A 24,059-nucleotide genomic window follows, 5' to 3' on the forward strand; every position below is an offset into this window, starting at 1 on the left:
TACAATCCCGCCTAAATATTTAGTGTTATGGTAACACTAATTATAATATTATTGCTAACACTATTTTTGTGTTACAATAGTCATTTCATCATGTCTATGGTAACATCTAGTATCCTCGCCTTCCAGCTGAAACAAAAAAATGAAAAGCTCAGGGCGCGTCCATGACTTAAAGAAAAGAAAGAAAACAGTAAAGACGCGTCAAAAGAAAGACACCCATGAGCATAAGGAAAAGAAGAAAGAAAGCGGAGTGACGGGATTCTATACGAGGACGCGTCGTGGGTGTCTATCGTGAGAAGTCAGCTAAAGTGTATGACACGTCCTAGTATGCTAGCGCGTCCATTTTATTTTTGTTGGAATAAATTAACCTATATCAGTTAAGCTATGCAATAAACAAGCAGTAGGACGTGCCCTGTAGGGTAGACGTGTCCACAAGGACTAAAACACAGAAGAATTCTAATCGATTGTTGGTTAATTTGGGGAAATTTAAGTATAACCCTAGAAACCTGCGATTACAAAATCAAAAGAGCAAAATATAGGGATTCATTATATACATACATATACACATACAAAGAAAAATGAAGAACAGTAAAGTGAAAATGAAGAACACGAACGGTTTTTTGCTTGCTACAGTAGATTTACTCGACGAAATGAAGAAATAAAAGAAGATTCGTGTACCTTGGAACTTGGGGGTTGATTGACTGTAAAAACTCGGAGAATGGCCAGTTGAATCACCGGATTTTTAAGCAAAACTTCTTGCAGCAGCGGAGATGGCGGTTCGAGAGAGAGAAAAAAAGTAAAGTGAGAATTGTGGGTTGGTGAAAAGTATTTATAGGTGAAGGAGGATGATGACATGTATGACAACATGTATGAAAACTGTCGTACAACGGCTAGAAACGGTTCAATTTCCTGAAAATACTCATACAAATCGATGGCCCAAAGAAAAGGACGCGTCTTGATGTTCAAGAGATAACTTGCCAAATTTTACTAAGTGATTCTAAGGATTAAAATTCCAACTTTGTCTTCAACTGCGTATGGAATTTGGGGGTAGTTGTTATACCCAAAATTTGGTATTGGGTCATTCGGGTCAAGAATGGGTCGATTGGAATAGAATTGGGGCAAATAGATGAAGGATTAAGTTATGGGATGCAATGTACTAAGGGAGGACGTGCCCTCTGTATATAGAACGCGTCCATAATGTAGTGGACTGTGTGAGTTGTGTCGTTCGAAGTCAAGGTTACCATGCCAAGGGATGGGGAGGAAATCTCAATGCACCTAGGACGCGTCCAGAGCTCAGGGCGCGCCTTACATGGGTAGAATTGACAAGATAGATTGTCCACATGTTAAGGTTGTAATACAAGGAAAATGTGTGCATTCCACGAGAAGAGGACGCGTCCTGTCCTTGGGAGATGCATACTCTTGGATAGTTGGGTTTGTCCTCACCTAGGACAAGGCAAACAGGGATATCTTGAGGACAAGGCAGGCATGGAAAGAGAAATAGAGATTATTTTCACTAATATATTTGTTGCAGGTACTCTTTAAAAAATTCCCTTCTTGAGTCGGTCAAGGAGGGGGATGTCCGTGAAAAGCTTGAAGGCCTCCAGGGGTATGCCTAATGATTGAAGGCCTCCTCCTGTATTCAACGGGTGTCCTCGTTGGGGATACGGGGTTAATACTGGTGTGTGCTTTGGGAGCTCTGTTCTTGTATTCAACAGGTGTCTTCGTTGGAGAACTTTGGAGTCATCATGCACTTTGCACCCAAGAGCTTGGGATCACCTGTCCTGTTATCTGGTGGGTTATCCCAATTCAAGGGATAGGACGCGTCCGACATTTGGAGTGAACTGTGGCTATACCTGCATTCGTAACTCAAGGGAAATAGCTATAGCGGAGTGTTATCCTTGCGCAGGGAGATGCACTATCTGTGAAGTCCTATGATTACAGACGAGCCTTGGGCCTTCGCGGTTGGGCCTCATAGTTGGACATTCCTAAAGCTAGAGGAAGATGGATTCTGGGAGGACTTATAGTGGGCCTAGGAATGAGAAGTCTAAGCCCATTAGATTTTTTGTTCCCCAAGAACTACGTCAGGCTTGATCCCTATATAAAGGGTACGTAGGCACATTGAGAGGGGTAAGAAGTTGAGTGCTGATAAGGAGCCACCACTTACCATAATCAATCTCAGCCACCAATTAACGCACAACCACCACAAACTGCTTGATTGTCCGGTAAAGAACTATCGTCACAGATCTTGATTCCGGCGAGAAACCTCAAACTTTGTTGTTACCAGATTCCTCCGTCAACAGACGCTACTTCGGGTTATCAGGTACTTGTTTTCTTGATGCTTTTTCAGGATATCATCATATATCTATTAATATAGAAAATATTCTTAAGACATAATTGACCCTCCGAAGAGACTTATGCTTAGTTCAAAATGACATTCGACCTGTAGAATGCTGAGGCCACGTTCTAGAGGGTGTTCAACAAAGTTTTAACTACGAAAATCACAAATTTTAACTACGAAAATCAACGGCCATCATAGTTCTCGTTTGAGCAAAAGCGTTATACATATATATGAATTTAAAAATACTAATAAAATAATATTTTTAAATATAACTAATCATTATGGCTAATACCACTCTTTCTTACCAATTCAAAAAAATAATAATTATGATTATAACTATTTTAACTTCTCCCATTGAATATGCTCTTAACCAAAAATTCATATAATCAAACGACTACTCAGAAAATTTCAAGAAAGTTGTTAAAATATTTGATTAAATAGAAAGTGATTGTCAAAGCGTATCGAGGAAGTCTCTCAAATTTTACTGAGGAAGACTTGCACAGCTTCTTAAGAAAGAAACTTAATCAGGAAGACTTGTAAAGCTTATCGAGGAAGACTTGTAAAGCTTATCGAGGAAGTTTTGTAATACTTAATGAAGAAGATTTGAATAGCTTACTTAGTAAGACTTGTAAACCAACTACTATAAATAGCTCATTTAGTTAATGAAATGAGATACAACTTTCTCTCCATATCTTCTATTCTCCTATACTTCCTCTACATTAAACATAACTAATATTTTCAGTCAAGGTTTATAACACATTATTAGCACGAGTCTCTGCCAAATGAAGCTTTATTCTCGAAAGAGCTACGACTTATTCTGACCCACGAGTCTCTATCAACTAAAACTATTTCATAAAAGAGGTACGATTTCCTTTACTCATTTTATTCTAATTATTATTACCTATTTATTTATGTTACTGATTGAAATCTATAAAGATGGCTATGTCGTCAAATAATATTATAAAGATGGTTTTGCCGTCAAGTAATACTACTATAAAGATGGCGTTGCCGTCAAGTAATAATCAAAAGTTTTCTAGCCGGCTATGCCGTCGTAACTTTTGTATAATGTTATTATTTCAACTTGTCTGTTTAAATATTATGTTACATATTATATCTTATTTAAAATCTATTCAGAATGGAGAATCTTGCAAAATTAGAGTTTGTTACCTTGGATGTTTCGGGGAATAATTATTTATCATGGGTCCTTGATGCGGAATTACACCTTAGTGCTAATGGCCTAAAAGATACTATTGACCCAGAAAAAATCCCAACTGTTGAACAAAATGCAAAAGAAATTATCTTTCTTAGGTATCACATCCACGAAGATCTAAAATCTGAATACCTCACTATCAAAAATCCACTCACCCTTTGGAATAATCTCAAGGATAGATTTGATCACCGAAAACTTGTTTACTTGCCATATGCCCGATATGACTGGATTAATTCGAGGTTACGGGATTTCAAATCTGTAGCTGAATATAATTCTGCTCTTTTCAAGATAAGCTCAAAATTAATTTTTATGTGGTGAAAATATTATTGATGCTGAAATAATTAAAAAGACCATCTCAACCTTTCACCCCAACACTATGATCCTGGCTCAACAATATAGGGAGCGGAATTTTCAAAAATATGGCGAGCTGATATCTCTCTTCTTGTGGCTGAAAAGAATAATGAGTTGCTACTGAAAAATCATCAGATACGTTCCACAGGATCTACCCAGTTACCTGAAGTACATAACACGTCATTTCTGAAGAATGAACGAGGGAAAGGGCATAGAGGAGAACGAGGTTATGGACGAAACCGTGGACTTGGAAATTTCCGTGGTAGGTTACAAAATTAATATTATTCTGGCCACCTGAAGTGGCAACGTGATGTTTACAACTCTGGCCACCAGAAATGGCAACGTGAAGTGCCAAATAAAAGAAAGGCACCCCAAGAAGGAGAGAACCGAGGCATCTGTCATAGGTGCGGATCTGAGGGGAACTGACAACGTACTTGTCGCATACCCAAACATCTTGTTGACCTCTACGAGTCATCCAAAAGGAATAATGGAAAGAGAGTAGAAACCAACTTTGCTAATTAAAATCTAGTTAATGAACCAATCAATAAGGCCTCAAATGAAATAGACACTGGTGCTAATCTTTATCATGGTTTAGATGACTAGACTTCATATGTATTGTCTTGATTTACTTATTTCCTTTGTGTTTTACTTATTTCCATTATGTACTCATTTTATGTACTTGTTTCATGTTGTTGTTCTACGTACTCAGTATGTTTTTAATAAAGATGTTTTTTGTTTATATATGTATAGAGATGGAAGATATATGCATTGTTGACTGTGCAACCAGACACGCTATTTTACAGAGTCAGAAATACTTCTCATAATTGACTAAAACCAACTCATATGTCTGGACGGTATCGGGTATATCAAATATAATAGAAGGTTTTGGGAAAGCTAGTTTTCTTTTACCAAATAAGACACACATACACATACAAGAGGCTCTATACTCTAGCAAATAAACTAGAAACCTACTGAGTTTTAAAGATATCCGTCTTAATGGGTTTCACGTTGAAACTACTAATGAGAATGAAAAATAATACATTCTCATCACCTCAAACACCGTAGACAATAAAAGGGTCTTAGAAAAATTTCACTCGGTTTCTTCAGGATTATATGTTACGAGTATACGAGTTCTTGAATCTCATAGTGTCAACATCTCCAAAATCATAGACCCAAAACTACTTTCCCTTTGGCACGAAAGACTCGGTCATCCAGGAGTATATATGATGCGTCGTATCGTTGAAAATTCTGTGGGACATCCTCTTAAAACTCAAAAGATAATATCCCAAAATGAACTTCATTGTTCAACATGTTCCTTAGGAAAACTGATTGTCCGACTATCCCCGGTTAAGCTTCAAACTGAGTCCCCAAAATTCTTAGAAAGAATTCAAGGTGACATTTGTGGTCCTATTCATCCATCTTCTGGCCCATATAGGTACTTTATGGTTTTAATTGATGCGTCAACTCGATGGTCTCATGTATGTCTACTTACAACCCGAAATACAGTCTTTTCCAAATTACTTGCCCAAATAATTAAACTCCGAGCTCAATTTCCTGACCATCACATTAAATCAATCCGACTAGATAATACTGCTGAATTTACATCTGTAACTTTTAATGATTATTGTATGTCAGTAGGAATCTCAGTCGAACACCCGGTAGCTCACGTACATACACAAAATGGTTTAGCAGAATCATTAATTAAAAGACTTCAACTTATTGCCCGTCCCTTACTCCTAATAGCAAAGTTACCTATATCTGTTTGGGGTCATGCAATACTCCATGCTGAAAATATAATTAGAATAAGGCCTTCTGCTTACCACAAACAATCCCCTCAAGAATTGGTTCTTGGTCAAGTACCTAATATATCTCATTTAAAAGTATTTGGTTGTGCTGTGTATGTTCCTATATCACCACCTCAAAAACTAAAATGGGATCTCAAAGAAGAATTGGTATATATGTTGGTTTTGATTCTCCATCTATTATAAGGTATCTGGAACCATTAACTGGTGATGTTTTTACTGCTCGGTATGCTGATTGTCATTTTGATGAATATATGTTCCCTATATTAGGGAGAGATAAAATTTTGCATAAATTAAGTTCGAAAATATCATGGAATGCCTTAGGATTAAATGCTATTGATCCGTGTACTAAACAATGTGAATTTGAGGTTCAAAGAATTATACATATGCAAAATATTGCTAATCAAATGCCAGATGCATTTAATGATTCTAGAAATATTGTGAAATCATATATACCTGTTGTTAATGCTCCGGCCAGGATTGAAATCCCTCGCAATATATCAATTTTAGCAGAATTGATTGGTGATTCAAAGCCACGCCAAAAGCGTGGTAGACCTATTGGTGCAAAAGATATTGTACCACGAAAACAAAAATTGATTGGAGTTGCCCCAAAGTGGCAAAAGTTTCAGAAAATACCCCAGAAGTGGTATTGCCTCCTGAAGAGATTGAAGCCCCTGAAGTGGCTGTAACAAAACTCCCAGACGTGGGATTGCCTCCAGAAGAGAATGTTGCCCCAGAAGTGGCAAATGCTTCCACAGAAGCAAAGGTACCTGAAAATTATGAGATCTCAATGAATTATGTCCATAACGCGAAATTACTGGATCGTGGGAGTATTGAGATTGATGATGTACATGCTTTTTCCGTGGCATCTGATATTATTATAAACTCCGATCCTGAACCATAAAGTGTGGAAGAGTGTCGACACCGAGATGATTGACCAAAATGGAAAATTGTGATTCAAGAAGAATTGCAATCCTTGCGCAAGAGAAATGTATTTGGACTTGCAGTCCAAACACCAGCTGGTGTAGTACCCGTCGGGAATAGATGGGTATTTGTACGAAAACGAAATGAGAAAAATGAAATTGTGGGATAGAAAGCACGGCTTGTAGCCCAGGGATTCTCTCAAAGACCTGGTTTTGATTACCAGGAAACATACTCTCCTGTGATGGATGGAGTTACTTTTCGTTTTCTAATGGGTACGACTTGTATGGAAAAATTGGAAACACGTTTGATGAACGTTGTGACAGCATACCTATATGGATCACTTGATAGTGATATTTATATGAAAATTCCCGAAGGATTAAATATTGAGGACACTAAGCCTCGATATTTATATCCTGTTAAATTACAACGATCATTGTATGGTTTGAAACAATCTGGTCGTATGTGGTACAACAGGATTAGTGAATACTTATTGAATGATGGATATGTTAATAATCAAGTGTTTCCTTGTATTTTCATTCAACGATCATCAACTGGTTTTGTTATTATTGTTGTATATGTGGATGATTTGAATATTATCGGTACTACTGAAGATATTACTAATGCTGCTAACTATTTAAAAAATGAGTTTGAAATGAAATATCTTGGAAGGACAAGATTTTGTTTAGGTATATAGGTGGAGCACTTATCTTCAGGAATATTTGTTCATCAATCAAAGTTACCTATATCTGTTTGGGGTCATGCAATACTCCATGCTGCAAATATAATTAGAATAAGGCCTTCTGCTTACCACAAACAATCCCCTCAAGAATTGGTTCTTGGTCAAGTACCTAATATATCTCATTTAAAAGTATTTGGTTGTGCTGTGTATGTTCCTATATCACCACCTCAAAGAACTATAATGGGATCTCAAAGAAGAATTGGTATATATGTTGGTTTTGATTCTCCGTCTATTATAAGGTATCTGGAACCATTAACTGGTGATGTTTTTACTGCTCGGTATGCTGATTGTCGTTTTGATGAATCTATGTTCCCTACATTAGGGAGAGATAAAATTTTGCATAAATTAAGTTCGAAAATATCATGGAATGCCTTAGGATTAAATGCTATTGATCCGTGTACTAAACAATGTGAATATGAGGTTCAAAGAATTATACATATGCAAAATATTGCTAATCAAATGCCAGATGCATTTAATGATTCTAGAAATATTGTGAAAACATATATACCTGCTGTTAATCCTCCGGTCAGGATTGAAATCCCTGGCAATATATCAATTTTAGCGGAATTGATTGGTGATTCAAAGCCACGCCAAAAGCGTGGTAGACCTATTGGTGCAAAAGATATTGTACCACGAAAACGAAAATTGATTGGAATTGCCCCAAAGTGGCAAAAGTTTCCCCCAGAAGTGGTATTGCCTCCTGAAGAGGCTCAAGCCCCTGAAGTGGCTGTAACAAAACTCCCAGACGTGGGATTGCCTCCAGAAGAGAATGTTGCCCCAGAAGTGGCACATGCCCCAGAAGTGGCAAATGTTTCCACAGAAGCAAAGGTACTTGAAAATTATGAGATCTCAATGAATTATGTCCATAACGCGAAATTACTGGATCGTGGGAGTATTGAGATTGATGATGTGTATGCTTTTTTCGTGGCATCTGATATTATTATAAACTCTGATCCTGAACCACAAAGTGTGGAAGAGTGTCGACACCGAGATGATTGACCAAAATGGAAAATTGTGATTCAAGAAGAATTGCAATCCTTGCGCAAGAGAAATGTACTTGGACTTGCAGTCCAAACACCCGCTGGTGTAGTACCGGTCGAAAATAGATGGGTATTTGTACGAAAACGAAATGAGAAAAATGAAATTGTGAGATATAAAGCTCGGCTTGTAGCCCAGGGATTCTCTCAAAGACCTGGTTTTGATTACCAGGAAACATACTCTCCTGTGATGGATGGAGTTACTTTTCGTTTTCTAATGGGCATGACTTGTATGGAAAAACTGGAAACACGTTTGATAGACGTTGTGACACCATACCTATATGAATCACTTGATAGTGATATTTATATGAAAATTCACGAAGGATTAAATATTGAGGACACTAAGCCTCGACATTTATATCCTGTTAAATTACAACAATCATTGTATGGTTTGAAATAATCTGGTCGTATTTGGTACAACAGGATTAATGAATACTTATTGCATGATGGATATGTTAATAATCAAGTGTTTCCTTGCATTTTCATTCAACGATCATCAACTGGTTTTGTTATTATTGTTGTATATATGGATGATTTGAATATTATCGGTACTACTGAAGATATTACTAATGCTGCTAACTATTTAAAAAATGAGTTTGAAATGAAAGATCTTGGAAGGACAAGATTTTGTTTAGGTATACAGGTGGAGCACTTATCTTCAGGAATATTTGTTCATCAATCAAAGTTACCTATATCTGTTTGGGGTCATGCAATACTCCATGCTGCAAATATAATTAGAATAAGGCCTTCTGCTTACCACAAACAATCCCCTCAAGAATTGGTTCTTGGTCAAGTACCTAATATATCTTATTTAAAAGTATTTGGTTGTGCTGTGTATGTTCCTAAATCACCACCTCAAAGAACTAAAATGGGATCTCAAAGAAGAATTGGTATATATGTTGGTTTTGATTCTCCGTCTATTATAAGGTATCTGGAACCATTAACTGGTGATGTTTTTACTGCTCGGTATGCTGATTGTCGTTTTGATGAATCTATGTTCCCTACATTAGGGTGAGATAAAATTTTGCATAAATTAAGTTCGAAAATATCATGGAATGCCTTAGGATTAAATGATATTGATCCGTGTACTAAACAATGTGAATCTAAGGTTCAAAGAATTATACATATGCAAAATATTGCTAATCAAATGCCAGATGCATTTAATGATTCTATAAATATTGTGAAATCATATATACCTGCTGTTAATCCTCCGGTCAGGATTGAAATCCCTGGCAATATATCAATTTTAGCGGAATTGATTGGTGATTCAAAGCCACGCCAAAAGCGTGGTTGACCTATTGGTGCAAAAGATATTGTACCACGAAAACGAAAATTGATTGGAATTGCCCCAAAGTGGCAAAAGTTTCAGAAAATACCCCAAAAGTGGTATTGCCTCCTGAAGAGGTTCAAGCCCCTGAAGTGGCTGTAATAAAACTCCCAGATGTGGGATTGCCTCCAGAAGAGAATGTTGCCCCAGAAGTGGCACATGCCCCAGAAGTGGCAAATGCTTCCACAGAAGCAAAGGTACCTGAAAATTATGAGATCTCAATGAATTATGTCCATAACGCGAAATTACTGGATCGTGGGAGTATTGAGATTGATGATGTATATGCTTTTTCTGTGGCATCTGATATTATTATAAACTCCGATCCTGAACCACAAAATGTGGAAGAGTGTCGACACCGAGATGATTGACCAAAATGGAAAATTGTGATTCAAGAAGAATTGCAATCCTTGCGCAAGAGAAATATATTTGGACTTGCAGTCCAAACACCAGCTGGTGTAGTACCCGTCGGGAATAGATGGGTATTTATACGAAAATGAAATGAGAAAAATAAAATTGTGAGATATAAAGCCCGGCTTGTAGCCCAGGGATTCTCTCAAAGACCTGGTTTTGATTACCAGGAAACATACTCTCCTATGATGGATGGAGTTACTTTTCGTTTTCTAATGGGTATGACTTGTATGGAAAAACCGGAAACACGTTTGATGGATGTTGTGACAGCATACCTTTATGGATCACTTGATAGTGATATTTATATGAAAATTCCCGAAGGATTAAATATTGAGGATACTAAGCCTCGACATTTATATCCTGTTAAATTACAACGATCATTGTACGGTTTGAAACAATCTGGTCGTATGTGGTACAACAGGATTAGTGAATACTTATTGAATGATGGATATGTTAATAATCAAGTGTTTCCTTGCATTTTCATTCAACGATCATCAACTGGTTTTGTTATTATTGTTGTATATGTGGATAATTTGAATATTATCGGTACTACTGAAGATATTACTAATGCTGCTAACTATTTGAAAAATGAGTTTGAAATGAAAGATCTTGGAAGGACAAAATTTTGTTTAGGTATACAGGTGGAGCACTTATCTTCAGGAATATTTGTTCATCAATCAAACTACACCGAAAAGATTCTTGATCGGTTCTACATGGACAAAGCTCATTCACTAACCACACCAATGGTTGTTCGATCACTCGAGGTTGAAAAGGATCATTTCCGTCCTAGAAAACAAGATGAAGAGGCTCTTGGACCTGAAGTTCCATATCTCAGTGCAATTGGCGCTCTCATGTATCTTACAAACAACACACGACCTGATATTGCATTTGCAGTGAACCTGTTGGCAGGATTTAGTTCTGACTCTACTAAAAGGCATTGGGATGGAATCAAACATATATTCAGGATATCTTCGAGGGACAGTCGATCTTGGACTATTTTTCCCAAACAATTCAAGATCACGACTAGTTGGATATGCAGATGCTGGATACATGTCAGATCCTCACTTTGGGCGATCACAAACAGGTTACCTATTTACATATTGTGATACTGCTAGCTCTTGGAAGTCTACAAAACAGATTATGGCTGCAACTTCATCAAACCACGCAAAGTTACTAGCAATTCATGAAGCAAGCAGAGAATGTATTTGGCTAAGGTCGGTCATTCAACATATTCGAGAATCATGTGGATTATCAAGTATTTCAGACAGTCCTACAGTTTTATTCGAGGATAACTCGGCCTGCATCAAACAACTTAAGGAAGGATATATTAAAGGGGATCGAACAAAACACATATTGTCAAAAAATTTCTACACTCATGAACTTTAAGAAAATGGTGATATTGATGTACAACATGTTCGCTCATGCGATAATCTGGCGGATATACTTACAAAGTCACTACCTACATAGATATTTTAGAAGCTGAGAAATAATATGGGTATGCGGAGTTTAAAAAGTTTACTACCTCAAAATGTCAAAATGTGATACATTTTATTCAGGGGGAGGTTGTACTCTTTTTCCTTCGTCAAGGTTTTTATCCCACTGGTTTTTTCCTTGCAAGGTTTTAACGAGGCAGTCAATCTTTGCAATAACTCGCATTTGACAATCAAGGGGGAGTGTTAAAATATTTGAATAAATATAAATTGATTGTCAAAGCGTATCGAGGAAGTCTCTCAAATCTTACTGAGGAAGACTTGCATAACTTCTTAAGAAAGAAACTTAATCAGGAAGATTTGTAAAACTTATCGAGGAAGACTTGTAAAGCTTATCGAAGAAGTTTTGTAATACTTAATGAAGAAGATTTGAATAGCTTACTTAGTAAGACTTGTAAATCAACTAATATAAATAGCTCATTTAGCTAATGAAATGAGATACAACTTTCTCTACATATCTTCCATTCTCGTATACTTTCTCTACAATAAACATAACTAATATTTTCCGTTAAGATTTATAACAAAAGTAGATTAATCGAACTGGCTGCGGTGAATCAAAAATAGTTGGTCAATTCTACAACTCGACGGGCTTTAGATAAGACCCCTTACTTCCATGGGCTTTAATCAGGCACAAAACCACCGAGGTCTGAAATATTTAGACAAATACTTTAATTTTCGGCCCAATATTTCAATCTTTTCTATTTATCCATATGTTAACAAATTAAAATGTTTCTTATCTATTATTTTTTATTCCTTCCCAGTTTACTTATCCACTTTACTTTTGTACTCATATTTTATAATGCACTGTAATTAATTTTTTCAACTTTTTATTCTGAATAAAATTTATGATTTTTACTTTTATTTAAAAAAACAATTTAAGAATATAATTAACGGAGTGCAGCCTAAAACCTAAAGCAAAAAGTAAAATAAAACAAGAACATTGAGATAATACCATTAGCAAAGTCACAGCACCACTTGCCCAGTTTTAGCTAAAAAAAAATACCCATCCTTTATAATTGGTTAACTAAATTGGGTTGTATGATAATATGTAAAATTTGTTGATAATAAGGTATTGTACTTTGATGATATTGACTATATTTATTAGCTATATTTTAAAAAAATTATGCTATTATAAATAGAATACATTACTTCAATATGATAACAAGTACAGATTTCTTACAGGTGGTTCAACAAATAAGGGAATCACCAATCTATATTTTTTTATTTATAGTATGTATTAATAATTTTTAGCTAAAGGTGATTGGAGATACTCTTATATTCATTTTATTCTCTATACATTTATTTTAATTTTAATTTTGAATTGATATATATTCATTAATATTATAATTTTCAAAAAAATAAATAAATGCCTAATGGATATTATTAAGCTGATAAAAAAACCTATCTTCTATTTTTATTAACAACTGTAAAGAAGAAAAGCCATGGAAACCAATCTTGTATTTTCACTAGATTCATCCGTCTGTCTATTCCAGGTAACATCTGTATATGAAGAAGGTAACAACTGGGTGACCACAGATTTGCTACTGCCACACAGTTCCTGGTTCATTAGTCCTAGCTCTGGCTTCTGCTAATGAAACAGCCATTGCTAACATCATTTGCTCCTCAAAGCTCTCAGGAACAATGGATCCCCCTGCACTAGTTTGGAAACCACTCGTGTCAGCTTCATCTTGTGGAGACGTTGAAATTCTATCGACTTCTGCATGATTTGACCCATCGTAACTGGTCCCAACTTCAGCAACCTCGGATCTGCTGCCATCAACCACCCATTCCCCCTCGTCTCTGATATCCGGTAACCCCTCTATGGAGCCGCCTGAGATTGGATAGCTTATATTCACTTGCTCTTCTGTGCTGGAAAACCTGCTAGATCCGGGAAGCATGCTGTATGCTGACACATTTCCATTGTAGCTACTAGCGGAATCTCCTCCTATTTGCTGACGCTCTGCCAAAGCAGCAATTGCACAAGCTAAGCCACCAGACGGGGAACATGATGACACTGATGTTTCAACTGGCGGTACCAAGGCTGCAGGGGCACACTGATCTTCTGATACGTACTGCTCTAGTGGAGCAGCAGCACTGTAAGTAGGATTGTGGTTTATGCCATCCTCCTGACATAATAACTTGCTGTGAGTAAAAAGAGATAAAGTAATAGGAATTAATAGAAGATACAGGGTGAACTGTCCACTCCAGTACCAAATGAATAAGATGTTTTTTTAACAGAATATAGTGCAAACAGCAAGCACTACATCCAAACAGAAAAAGAAGTTGCAAAATCTTTTGACCTAGCAAACTGCGAACTTTTAATGTAGCCCTATATTTCCTAGTTTTCTACCTCCAGACTCCAGTAGCAAAATTCGAAATTAATTTTAGATGCATTATCAATGCTTTCGAACAGAACTTGTAAAGGATGTGGCAACTGGAAACTGATTTTAAGTTTTTCTTTATGAAATTATGACTATAACTTACCTAGCATTTAGTTTTTGCAATAACTATAGCAACATGATTTGTATGTTTCTCAATGTTAAGCATACCAATTCTAGGTTATGCAATGGTAAGAACTCTGACAACATATCAACTTGGATCACATCCAAGGGTTCCATATCAAACTAGATGAGATTCTAGGGGATCTCCACACCTCCATGGCTCCATCCAAATTTCGATCCAGTTCTAAGATCATAGAAGTGTAACCACAGAGCAAGGGTGTCTCTGTAAAACTTCAAGACAATGCCATGAAAAACCTGTATTCACTTTCTAGTTGATTTTGGGGAATTATGAAATATCACCTCCCACAAAGTATTAACGTAATGCCGAAATATACTAAAAAATGACTCATATATAGTCCCCGAAATGACGATTCTTTATATTTAGAGTAGATAAGATGATAGTCCAGTTATTTTGATCCCTTAGCCTTAAACTTGAACCCTGAATAGTTGATTCACCTACACAACAATCATTATCATCCCTCCCAGAAATGATATTTCGAGACTTGGATGTGAAGAAATTGCTTACATAATTGACACACACATACAGAATACACATAGCACAAGATTTAGGTAACCAATCAGTAGGGCAAATCCCCCCGCTAAGAGACATTCTCTTACTAAGCGACATTCCAAGTATATAACCGCTTGAAGGATAAAGTTCATTAAGTCATATTCAAGTAAGTTCGAATCCCGACTGTTGCTTTATCCTTATAAATATTTCCAATTTTCTTGATATGTTTTTCCTTCTTACAGATAATTGGAGCACATTGGGCTACATAACTAAGAAACTGTTTTCTGTTCAAAACATAAATAAATAAGCAATTTTAGAAAGAAAAAAAAAAGGTGTTTGGTCCTATTTTCTGGAAACAATTTTTAAAAAACAGAAATAGAAAAGAAACAGAAAACACGAAATACTGTTTTTATAAAAGATAAAATTGTTCTATAGATTTCAAACTCTCTCTAGAGAACTCTTCAAGCCAGCTCTACACTATTAGGGTAATTCCACTACTTTGCATCGTCTAAAGCAAAACAGTGTTCTCTAAATATTGTTTTAAGAAAATATTCATCAAACACCTCTTCATTTTAAAAACAACTCTTTGTTTTTATTATAAAAATATAAATTTGAAAATAGTGACAAACAAAATCAAACACCACCTTCTGTTTGAAGGGACAGTATATGCAGGACTAATATTTTAATACAAAGCATTTTTTTTAATTTATTTTGCTAAATAATATAAAGCATAATTTACGCACAAAAACCTTTTTCTTTATTACACAGCTTATTAGCATTAGAGAGAATAGTAGCACAAGAACCTGAATGGACAGCCAAATTGCTTCCATGACCATTACGTCCTCGAGGTCAAGGTCAAACTCATCCTCCCTGCATCACAAGTCGAAATAAGATTACAGTCTTTACTGTTGCTTATATACCATGATAATAGTATCTCAGAAACTTAATTAGCATTGTCGAAAAATTTAAAGGATTAGCAACTAATTCAAAATGAAATCAGATTATCTATAATGCAGGAATGTGCAAGTCAGGTTACTATGAATTTCTTTTTCCTTCTATCATGAAATTGGTATGGTCATTGTGAAACTCAGATGCCTTGTTGTCTGGAAAGCAGGGATACTCTATTTAGGTGAAGAATCACGCGGGGTGAGCGTATGGTGCAGGGGTGCGGCCCATTGCGGCGAGGTGCGTACAGGGTGCACCAGGTGGCGTACCCACGAATTCACTGACCCGATTTGCGGGGGTGCGGAGAGGGGTGCGGGAAGGGTAGAAAACGTAATTTCCCCTCACCGTGCACTCCTGTACCTGCACCCGTGCTTCCCATCTTGTTAAGCATAATTGCTTTGCAATTCTCAAATGCATCTCAATAGTCCATACCGCGTCTACCTTATACTAAAAAAGAGTGCAAGCTATATATGTGGCACTCTTTCATTAAATTGGACACATGTCTTTCTCTCCTTGAAAGTAGTAACCTTCCACTAACTTAACATATTAAAAAAAATTCCACTAATTTTCTCTCATTAATTATCTTTTCTTTCTTCTCAAATTCTTTCTTCTCCTCATCCTTTCTTTACGTTCCATTAAAAATAATAGCTTTTTCTCCTCCTTAATTATCTTTTCTTTCTCCACTAATTCTCTCCTCTCTTCATTTCCTTTTTATGTTACATTAATAACCATAAGTCCGTAACTTTCTTTGATTTCTCATCGTCCAAATTATTTTTCAGCATTATTCGTAAATTTTCCCTTGACGTATTTGGAAAAAATATAATATACGTCTATTAAGACAAATAAATTAATTATGTCAAATTATAAATAATATCATTCAGTGTATAATTATGTATATCGTATTTCACAAATATATAAAATCATTAATATATATTATGTATATTAAATTTTAAATATTATATAAAAAAATACAAATATTACATAACCGGGCATGTGCCAGCAAACTAAACTAGTTTCCCACTGATTTAGGGAACCACTGGAATAATGTAAAGTCACAGGCTCCAGGAATAATTTCAATTTTGCTGAGTGAGGAATAACTTCATAGTCCTGGTTTTGGTATCATTTTTAAATAGCTTTTCTGGTAAAGAAAAAACTCACCTTCCATGCCCTTTGTAGAAAGAGAAGCGCCAATTTTAGTAAAATGAAGAGTAAACATTCTTACTTCAGCAAAAAGCACAATCAAACTGCCAAAACCCATTTGCACTGAGATTTAAAGAATTTTTCTTATATTTCCACTCTACTTCACCTAATGCCTCCTACTATACAACAAATTGCAACTATAAAGATACTGGCTACTAGCTTAAACTATATTCTACTGGATAGCTTCTCGATGCAATTAACCAATACACATAGCGAACAGAATAAAGAGAACTTAAACAGCAATTAAGGCATAAAAATAAAAGGCGCACAAGAGGAAATATTGCATGAAGATTCTTCATCTTATTGACATACATATATGTGTTCTTTTAAAAAATAGCTTCTTTTTATTAAATAGGCCATGGTCTAAATCCAGCACATGATTGATGCTCGACTTCCCAGTTGTATTAGTCATCAGGGTCCTCGTAAATTGCCCCATAATATATCAAGCTGGTTAAAGGTTTAAAAAATGGTCTCTCACAGTGGTCATCAAATTATTAAAATTAAAAAAAAAATACAAGCCGTTAAACCCAAAGCATAGACTGTCAAACACAGCGGACTTCAGAGCAGATGTGGCAACCAAAAAAATATTACGTTTGGAATTGAATTGTTTTGGAGGTAAAATTCTTAAATCCCAACACCCACTATGTCTGACTCATCATCCATGGATTTCTCCCAGTAGTTGTCTATCTACTTTTGTTGTAATCTTAAATATAACAAATTGGGCAAGCAAGTCTGGCCTATGTAATAGTTCTGTACTCTGCAATCCTGAGGTATGATGTGTATGTAAAAGCAACATCCCGTTAATAATTTTCACATTTACGTACTAAAACCATTGTTGTTATTGCGAATACTGATATGGTCTGTTTCAGTCTAATGTACCTTCTATTCTCCTTGTCAATTTTAAACTTAAAACAACTGACCTGTAGGTCCCACCCATGTCACTGCCACGTGTAAGGACACCAGATGGTTACCGATTTTATCGACTATAAAATACTTTGGATTTAACTCTGTGTGCCTCTTGAAAATGTTAATGAGCACTTTGAGACTGTTTTCCAACCTGACTCACATGATATGTAAGGGAAAACAAATGAGGGAAATGATCATTTGACCCTTTACAATTCATAACCTCAAAAAAATATCGTATGCCCGTAGTATGAACTATGATGTCAACATTCTATCAAATGGATCTGAATGCATTTAACTGTTACATACATCTTTAGGGAAAGAATTTAAGTAGATTGGAAAATGTCGCGGTTAGGCCTTCATATTTTATATCAATTTTTTTAAGTATGAGGTACCTAGACATGAGCCCTGCACTTTAGCCCTTAAGATAGCATACCTGTTTTGCCTAAGGCGTAGAGGCTGTCTGATTGATAGATTTGGAGATGCGTGTTGAGAGGAAACTCTTTCCTCACCTTCTACAGCACATTCTAAAGCAGATGATGGCTCTGTATAGCAAACAGAAGTAGAAAATCAACCATCACAAATGTGAAACCAAATGTGAAACTGTGCAAGGATAAGTACAAGATATGTATATATGCACAAGGACAAATGAACGACGGCTCTGTAGAGAAAACAGGAGTAGAAAAAAACCCATAAAAAACGTGCAATTATCATTTTGGTGAGGAATCGAACACTATACCTGCGTCTGCGCTATACTCGACCTCGCCTGACCTGACAATGCTGCTTGATGAACTTACATCCTGTCGTTTTTGCATCCTCTCCTCATCATCTTGTAATTCCTGTTGCCGCATCCTAATCTTTGCTTCGATAACCCGTTGTTCTTCCTAATAGACAGTTGACGCAATTATGTGCAAATCAATTCCAAAAGAATCCATATACCCCACCTACATCTTTCTGAAGAAAGGGCAAATAATAAAACAAACCCTTATCTTACAATTTGCTCAATGCCTTTCTCCTCTTTCGTCTTGACGCCCCTATACTCCACAGCATAATTTGAGGTCTTACAAAAGGGGCACCTTTTATTGTCAAGGAATAGAATATATTCTAGTCCAACCACACAAGATAACAACAGAACTAACTATAAGCATACAACTACAAAAAAAAATCCAAAATACAACGATTAAGGTTCATCAAGGATACTGTGTAGGACGAGCTGAATTGGGAGTTTTCATCTGCAAGAAGCACTCTGATACAAATTCATACACAACAAAACAGAAAGCTTTAAAAATCAACAACATACATCATACCAACAACAAATAATACACAAAATCAACAGCATATACCAGTGCATATGCCCTTCATGCAACATCTCGAACGATTAAGACTCGGATAATACTGAAAGCAAATCAAATACCCGAAAACAAAGTCAAAATTCAAAACCCACAAAAAATCCATCATAAATCACAAAATCAAACTTAAATAAACCACCATCATCCCTGAATTACATCATTAAGATCAAAAAACATAAAAAACATAATTATACATAAAAAAGAAACATACCAAGAAACAAATGGGGCATTCTTCAAGATCAAAGTTGGAAGAAACAGAAGGATCATCAAGACCAGGATAACAAGGAGCAAGCTTAGAGTCAAGAATAAGTTTCCTAAGCTTCTTATGATCTACATCTTTGTGTTGATACAAACCTTGTGGCTTTGTGTACTTATCATCCACAACTTGTCTTCTTCTTCCCACCAATTTATTACCCATTTTAACTAAATTCCTCAGACCAAACAAACCCTAATTCAAGAAACAACAAGAACTCCAACAATCAAGATTTACAAGATTTAAGAATCATTGTAAGAAGAGAAGTTTGAGATGTAAGAGATTGAAGACAAAGGGGTTGGAATCTTGGAGGAAAGCGGTTTGGAGAAGTAAACTATCTAGAGTTTGTCCACACGTGTAGAGTGTCTGAATATATAAGTTTCTTGTAAGAATCAGACTATTTGGATGGGTTTTATTATTTGTTTGTTTCGGCGCCGGTTACCATATATTATAGTCCTTTTTATGTTCTGGACTTGTACAAATCTCAAATGTGACTCATGGGTTATTGGGTAGATTAGTTGAACTTCTTTCCCAAATCACAAATTCCTAAATGCAGTAAATTTTTATTTCATGCGGTAATTTGAAATTACAATAATATCATTAACTTATTTTCTGTGCATCACTGATAATTTAGCTTTTTTAATGGATTCACAAATTGACTAACATATATTAATGACGCCATATTATATTAAAGAGGAACAATGACAACAAATATGTTAAAATGAATTACTCTATTTATCATACTTTTTTCAAATTTTTAGCATTTAGTTTATATTTAATTTAAAAAAATATATGTACCAAAAATAAGAAAATATGTAATAACATATCAACTTCAAAAGAAATATTTTATGTCTATGTAAAATTTAAATGAATTATTCTTATTAAAAAATGATATTAAATATAATAATTTTATATTCATATTTGTTAACTCTTTTACAAGCAAGATTGTAAATATCGAAACTCATACCGACTTGATTTTGTTCTAACAAAATGATTATTCAAAACTTGAAAAATACTCGCAATGAGTACTTGGAAGTAAAAACTAAATTTAAACCCAGAGTAAAAGTCAACTCTTGTGCGTAGTCAGAGTCAAATTGAGTTTAAACTAGTTTTTTTATAAAAGCGGAAATCAGATTGGACTAAATTTCAAAAACGAGTAAAAAGAAGTAACTTATTTTTAGAATACTGCTTAAAAGTATAAAAAATTATGTACAAAGAAAATATTAATATCAATTTCAAATTAAATAACCTTAATTTTAATATGTACAAACTTTTCAACTAAATATTACTCTTTCCGTACCTTTTTTGGTCACATTTAATCTATGTGCAGTCAAATTGACTAAAATTTATTAATACTTTATAATTGAATAAAATAAAAAAAAAATATTTAATCTACTTTAATACATAATTTTCAATTTTTTAAATAATATAAGGGTAATATTGAATATTTAACTAAAATATAATTGGTTTGACTGATAAAAAACGTGACAACTAAAAATGATGATACAATATAAAACAAATTTAAAATTAGGTGACGTCAATAATTTATTAAAGTAAATTTGGAATTTAGTTATTAACCCTTAAGCAGCATCATTTCTTCTGATCATAAGTATATTTAAAGTATATTTAATATACAGTCATAATGCATTCAATTCCTTTTCAAAGCATATAATAGACAAAAGGATTTTATGGTAATTTCTCATTACTGCGTAAAGTAAAATTTTACTGCATTTAGCAGTTATTGTGTGGATTAGTTGAACTTTTTCTTTAAAATAATCGGGGGTGCGGGTGTTTAAGAGGTCGACTTTTGATATGTGTGTGATTAATTATTATTATTTTTAATAAATTATGATATAAATTGATTGATCAAATATATTTTAGATAGTATATGATTTTTCTTTAAAATTTAAATTTAAACATGTGATAAGCGTGAACTCACCATCAATGATCGTCTATTGTAACCTTCCTGAATTTGACGGATAACTTGTTACATATGATTTCAATCCATGTTGTATACAATGATTGGCATACTTAGGTGACCATAGCATATTTTAAAATTCAATCCGCTAGTTGAATATGTGATTGTTTGGAAAATATTAAAATAAATAATTTATAAATTAAAATGAATAAATAACTTATAAGTAAGAAATATATTAGTGCTTGTAAGTTAGATAAGTATTTATATAATTTGACTTATAAGCCAGATTTTTTTTACTTAAACGAAATAAAATGCCCGCAAGAATTGACTCAGTTGATTAAATAGAGGAAAAGCTATTCTCTTAGTCACATGTTCGAATCCCCGGGAGGAGAATTTATGATTATGACTCATGAGTCAGAGCTTGTCGTTTAAATGCGGTTTACCTTGGTTCACGTGGGTTACGGGCTATTGCGTGAGCCCGTAGAGTTTACCCACTGTGCACCCGAAGGTTAACGGTTGCGGGTTATCTATGATAAAAAATAAATAGATAAATAATTTTTAAATATAATTATCTTAATTCATAAATTTTAAATTAGAAAGATATGTAAAAACATAATTTTTAAAACTCAAAGTTCAAATCAAAATAAGTTGAAAAAAAAATAAGTCGTTGCTAATATTCAACTTATCAGTTTATAAATTACAAATTCGACTTATCACTGAGTTGTCAAATAATCTTTAATAAGTATTTACGGACTTATAAATGATAACTTATATTAGATTGTATCAGCCAAATAGGCCCATAGGCTACGACTCTACATACATAGATTCAATTTTTTTGGTATAAAACTTTTACTACTTATTTATGTTCTTGCCTGCATTGCGTGTAATTTTCTTTTTAATTGTCATATTTATATTTTTAGCAATCAAATTAACTAATTTTTGACCAAATACTATAAATTACTTTTATATTATTTTTAAAAACTAAAAAGTATGTATTAAAGTAAATTTAAAGCTGATTTCAATTAATAAACTATTAATAAATTTCAATCAAATTTTGATTAATTAACGGGTCAAAAGTAAAGTATGACAACTACAAAAGAAACGGAAAGAGTAATTCTCTGAGGCTCTGTTTGGGATTGCTGTTAAAAATTGTTGTGCTGTTAGAAAAAGTACTGCTGGAAAAAATGCTGTTATAAAAATCAGATGACTGTTTGGTAATTTTTTGATTCATATATGTTTTGATGCAAAAAATTAAAAATAATGATGCTTTTGGTAAGGTTTGATGGTGAAATCAGCATCTTTTTCCCGCAACAGCTGAAAATCAGCTTTTTCTAAAAGCAAGGGGGACTTGTTTTCTCTAACAACAGCTTTTAAGCCAAAAGCACTTTTCAGAAAAACAGCTTTTAAATTTTACCAAACAGTTTTTTAACTGCTTTTCAGCGAAAAACTGCTGTTGCTGTCTGCAACAGCAATACCAAACAAACCATGAATCTCGCGTAATGCTGATGCTGATATTTTTATATATAAAGAAAAAAGAAATTAATTTTAACTTCCAGAAAATCTTGTATTTATTAGTTATGCTGTTAAGTCGGGCCTAATTGCCTATGTCCAATTTTAGAATATCAATTATATCCCGTCAAATACAAAAATGGAAAGATATGTGCCAATTCTAGTAGCAAATGACGCAAAGTTAACAAAACTTGAGCAAAATTTAAAGGATAGAGCAAAAGGCTAGGAAAGAATCAAAAACGACGACCGTGTCTATAATTACGTCACAGCGTGTTTTATGGGCAAAGTTTTTTTTTCTGAAAAAAGATAACCTTTCATTGATATTATCAAAATTTGAAATACATATTCTCATATGGATAGAGTTTGTAAGTGTTTTTATTTATTCACGAAAGATTTTTATATCATCTAAATAAAATCTACGCTCAATCAATTTATGAATTGTAATATTTATCTATACTATTATATTGGTCATATGGTCACTGAGCCGTTAAATATTTCAGATCAAATTGATGAGAATCGTTAGATTAAATTATAAAAATTGTGATAGAAGAAGGTGTAAGGTTCGAATTTAACAAACAATATATTAAAATAAAAATTTATAATATATAATATAAAATCAACCATGCATCGCACAGGTTATATACTAGTAAATTATTAAAAACATAAAAAAAATATAATTGACAGGGTATAAAATAAATATTAATTACGTCATTAATGTTGCATTAATTGCATCTAGGACTGCAATGCCCATTAAAGAAGGCCATATGTATGACATTCAGATCAAAAAGGTTAACACATTGTTCAGGCCCTTCAAGAAATCTCATAGGATAAGAAATCAACTTACTGCATTATAGGACTCCAAAGTCCATTCTAATTCTGAGACTTGACCACCAAGTCTCCTAAACCTAACCTAATTCGAATGCATCTCATGCCTATATAAGGGGTCTCACCTCACAAATCAGAATTACGTTTTTTGACTTGTTCCTTGGCAAACAGCAAGGTACGTAGGCATCTTGTTAAGGCAGATCGAGTCACGAGACACAAGAGCAGTCAAATCGAGCCTCGAAGTTCACGAACCCAAGCAATAAATACACTCACGTTTTTTACCCACAACATTTAGCGCCGTCTTTGGGAAAGCATAACAACAACCATGGTGAGAATACGGAGCGGAAGCAGTGCCCCTGAAGGAACACCAGCTGGGACAACCCAACCAATTTCATCAGTGGTGGAGATACCCCTGCATTCAACCGATGCCACCACCCAAGGAGGAATCCAGATAGGGGCAACTGAGCCTCATCCACAATGAACGAATCCCCCGGGTCCTCAAGGGACGAGTTCCCAATTTCA

General features: G+C 34.6%; 2 protein-coding genes across 2 annotated transcripts; one reads left to right on the plus strand and one right to left on the minus strand.

Annotated features, from left to right (window-relative positions):
• The first annotated feature begins 10,846 nt into the window (after positions 1-10,846).
• On the plus strand, positions 10,847-11,519 carry LOC141695281 (secreted RxLR effector protein 161-like). The gene is made up of 2 exons (XM_074499539.1): positions 10,847-11,067; positions 11,150-11,519. The coding sequence occupies exons 1-2, from the start codon at positions 10,847-10,849 to the stop codon at positions 11,517-11,519; spliced, it is 591 nt and encodes a 196-aa protein (XP_074355640.1).
• Positions 11,520-13,012: 1,493 nt separating this feature from the next.
• On the minus strand, positions 13,013-19,715 carry LOC141697320 (E3 ubiquitin-protein ligase DA2L-like). The gene is made up of 8 exons (XM_074501620.1): positions 19,244-19,715; positions 19,027-19,078; positions 18,884-18,929; positions 18,678-18,759; positions 18,423-18,567; positions 18,120-18,228; positions 15,439-15,505; positions 13,013-13,749 (listed from the first exon to the last, which is right to left on the minus strand). Exons 1-8 carry the CDS (start codon positions 19,448-19,450, stop codon positions 13,165-13,167), a joined length of 1,293 nt encoding a protein of 430 aa, XP_074357721.1. The 5' UTR covers positions 19,451-19,715; the 3' UTR covers positions 13,013-13,164.
• Between the last annotated feature and the right edge of the window lie 4,344 nt (positions 19,716-24,059).

This window comes from Apium graveolens, chromosome 11 (genome assembly GCF_009905375.1).
Source record: "Apium graveolens cultivar Ventura chromosome 11, ASM990537v1, whole genome shotgun sequence".
Classification (NCBI taxonomy): Eukaryota; Viridiplantae; Streptophyta; class Magnoliopsida; order Apiales; family Apiaceae; genus Apium; species Apium graveolens.